Source organism: Bison bison, unplaced genomic scaffold (assembly GCF_000754665.1).
Source record: "Bison bison bison isolate TAMUID 2011002044 unplaced genomic scaffold, Bison_UMD1.0 scf7180017860300, whole genome shotgun sequence".
NCBI classification, from domain to species: domain Eukaryota; kingdom Metazoa; phylum Chordata; class Mammalia; order Artiodactyla; family Bovidae; genus Bison; species Bison bison.
Genome location: NW_011490872.1, coordinates 21,555 through 25,313, shown reverse-complemented (window position 1 = coordinate 25,313; position 3,759 = coordinate 21,555). Strand labels below are relative to the sequence as shown.

The window sequence follows — 3,759 nt, the reverse complement described above, 5'->3', positions numbered from 1 at the left end:
AAACTTGGCTTGAAACTCAACATTCAGAAAACTAAGATCATGGCATCTGGTCCCATCACTTCATGGCAAATAGATGGGGAAACAGTAGAAACAATGACAGACTTTATCCTTTTGGGCTCCAAAATCACTGCAGATGGTGACTTCAGCCATGAAATTAAAGACGCTTGTTCCTTGGAAGAAAAGTTATGACCAATATAGACAACATATTAATAAACAAAGAAATTACCTTGCCAACATAGGTCCATCTCGTCAAAGCTATGGTTTTTCCAGTAGTTATGTATGGATAGGAGAGTTGGGCTATAAAGAAAGCTGAGCACCAAAGAATTTACGCTTTTGAACTGTGGTGTTGGAGAAGACTCTTGAGAGTCCCTTGGATTGCAAGGAGATCCAACCAGTCCATCCTAAAGGAAATCAGTTATGAATATACATTGGAAGGATGATGCTGAAGCTGAAAATCCAATATTTTGGCCACTAATACAAAGAACTGAATCATTGGAAAAGATCCTAATGCTGGGAAAGATTGAAGACAGGAGTAGAAGGGGATGACAGAGGATGAGATGGTCAGATGGTATCACTGACTCAATGGACATGAGTTTGAGTAAACTCCAGGAGTTAGTGATGGACAGGGAGCCCTGGTGTGCTGCAGTCCATGGGGTCGCAAAGAGTCAGACATGAGTGAGCAACTGAACTGAACTTCCTTGGTCATCAAGGGGAAGGAGACAAACAGCTGTGGTCGATGACAAACCTGAGCTAAGACTTATTGGTGTTCATGTGGTGGCATGTATGCTCTCAAGCTGTAGACACTGGACAGGAAGGTCTGATGTGAAAATGAGACTAAGGGAGAGATGGCTTAAACATCAGAGTATTAGGTTTTTTTGTAATATTTTTTGAGCTGTATGGATAAAAAGAGTGGGGAAAAAAGAACCTGTTCCATGTGCATCATCAGAGAACTGGCTCAGATTAATGGACAGTATCTCAAAATTTGTCAGGGTCTCCTAATGACCTTTTGTAAAAAAATAAGTTCATAGTGAGTTGCAACAATACAGACAGAAAATGAACTCCTTCTAAAGCCATGACAAGCAATGCTAGTCGATGGGAACTTTGAAAAGAGGAATTGTTCACCTACCCAATACAAAAGACTGTGTTTGGGCTATTAAATGGTGTCAAGGATCGTATTACTTGGATATTAATACATAACTTCATAATGCAGAATGATTTGTATAATTTTGATCACTCCTGAGGGGCTTCCCTAGTAGCTCAGCTGGTAAAGAATCCACCTGCATTGTGGGAGACCTGGGTTTGATCCCTGGGTTGGGAAGATCCCCTGGAGAAGGGAATGGCTACCCACTTCAGTATTCTGGCCTGAAGAACTGGTGAAGGCATATTTGATTCTGCTTTTCATGAATCAAATGCTCAAGGAAGTTAGATTCACACATATCTGCACATACTCCTACATAACTACCTGAGTTATAGTGTTTTAAAAACTAAGTCATGTTTAACACAATTTCATCATTTTAAATGAAACATTATTCAAATCTCACATTTGCCATGACTATCTATATGAGATCCTCTCTGATTCCCTAAAAAAATATAAAGTAGTTGCTTCTCACATGTGAACTGAAATCTTTTGTTCTTGTCTTAACATAACTTAAGTAAAATTAAATTAGATTTATTCTTTTTAAATAATGGATATATCTGGGTCAGTCTTGCACATCCAAATGATAAACTGCCTGTTGATATTACAGGAAGATACAAGGAATCTTATGTCTTGTTTCCTTGTAAACAATAAAAGAAAGGGAAAAAAAGAGAAAAGAATGATGGAAGGAAGGCAAAAAGATAAAGGAAGAAAGGAAGGGAGAGATGAAGGGTTGATAAGAAGTTATGAGATACATATATTTTTTTCACCTAAGTTTATCTTATAGTCTGATTGTTCCTGTTTTGGGAATATGCATTCTTTAGTGGAGATCATTATGATGTAAAAATCTCATCAAAATAGACATGGTACAAGAAGTTTTCATCTTAAACCTAAAAATATATTTTTTCCTGTGTAATATTATTTTTGGATTACTACCGGGAGTCATGCTTCATAATACAAATCTGAGCAACTCGTTTGCGGATCTCCATGGTCTTCACACCATAGACAATGGGGTTTAGGGCAGGGGGAACAAGCAGATAGATGGTAGATAAGAATATATGAGTATAGGGTGATACATGTCCAAAACGGTGGCTGAAGAAGGAAAAAAAAGCAAGGATATAAAACTCTAGGAAGATGACAATATGGGAAGTGCAGGTATTGAATGCTTTGAGTCGTGCCTCTTTCCGAGGAAGATGAGAAACAGCTCGAAAAATAAGAATGTAGGAAATGAAGACAAAAATCAGGTCAAAACCCAGAATTGCAAAGGCCACAAAAAGCCCATATGATTTGTTAATGTGGGCATCTTCCGCAGCCAACTTGACCACAGCCATGTGCTCACAGTAGGAATGGGCAATAACCACCGATTGGAAAATTTGCAGTCGTTTTAGTAGAATGGGTAAAATTCCAACAAGCACTGTTGTCCGAATCGCCACCATCAGTACCATCTGGACTAGAAAGAGAGGTGTGAGGATGGATGCATGCCTCAAAGGATCACAGATGGCAATATAGCGGTCAAAGGCCATGGCTAACAGTATGCCAGATTCCATGCCCTGCAAAGCGTGGATGAAGAAGAGTTGGGTGAGGCAAGCATCAAAAGCCATGGAATAGGAGCCAAACCAGAAGATAGCTAACATTTTGGGAGCAATGGCTACACAGAGTCCTAGGTCAGTGGCTGCCAACACTGCCAAGAGGATGTACATGGGTTGGTGAAGACTGCGTTCTGTTGCAATAATGATTATTAAAACAATGTTCCCCAGCAGAGCCACCAGGCACACACTAAAGAAGGGAAATCCAATCCAAAACTGTACATGCTCTAGTCCAGGGATCCCAATCAGGATCACTGTCTTCGGGTTCAGATATGACATGTTAGTAGATCCCATAAGGCTCATGAATCCTTTCCTCACCACTGATCCTGATACCTCTTCACAGACAAATTATGGATGGGAAGGAAGAAGGGGATTCTCTTTGTCATTCCTTGTAGATCATGAAAAAAATGGATGGAAATATGGACACATGGCATTAAATATTTGGAAATCAGCTTAAATCAGCATGATAATAGAATTCTTAAATACCTTTTCCAAATGCCAGTATGGATATTTACGCAAAAGGAAGATGAGTCCAGTGTTTCTCACCTAGAAATTGTAGAAGTCAAAATTATGATTCTAAAGGCATTGACCTTACTAGTTTTGGAAGTGGTCTCAGATGGTGCCACAGATGACAACATTAATTTTTTTGTCTATATCCACTTCTAAACCCCAGACATCTTTCAGATTAGGTGAAATTCCTCTGTGACAATTGAAGTCGTAGACTAGCTCCTCAAACTCATAGCCCCATCTACTTTGTTTGAAACTAGAATCTCCAGAAAGTGGCAGTTTTTCCCAGGTTTCACATTTACTCTGGTTTAGGAAGTAAAATTGGAGAAGGCAATGGCAACCCACTCCAGTACTCTTGCCTGAAGAATCCCATGGACAGAGGAGCCTGGAAGGCTGCAGCCCATGGGGTCGCTGAGGGTCGGACACGACTGAGCGACTTCACTTTCACTTTTCACTTTCATGCATTGGAGAAGGAAATGGCAACCCACTCCAGTGTTCTTGCCTGGAGAATCCCATGGATGGAGAAGCCTG

The 3,759-nt window shown here is 40.1% G+C and overlaps 1 protein-coding gene across 1 annotated transcript; it reads right to left on the bottom strand.

Moving 5' to 3' along the window:
- Window positions 1-2,067: 2,067 nt before the first annotated feature.
- LOC104982506 (olfactory receptor 52A1-like) lies at window positions 2,068-3,015 on the bottom strand. Its single transcript, XM_010831902.1, has one exon. The coding sequence runs from the start codon at window positions 3,013-3,015 to the stop codon at window positions 2,068-2,070; it is 948 nt and encodes a 315-aa protein (XP_010830204.1).
- Window positions 3,016-3,759: the final 744 nt, after the last annotated feature.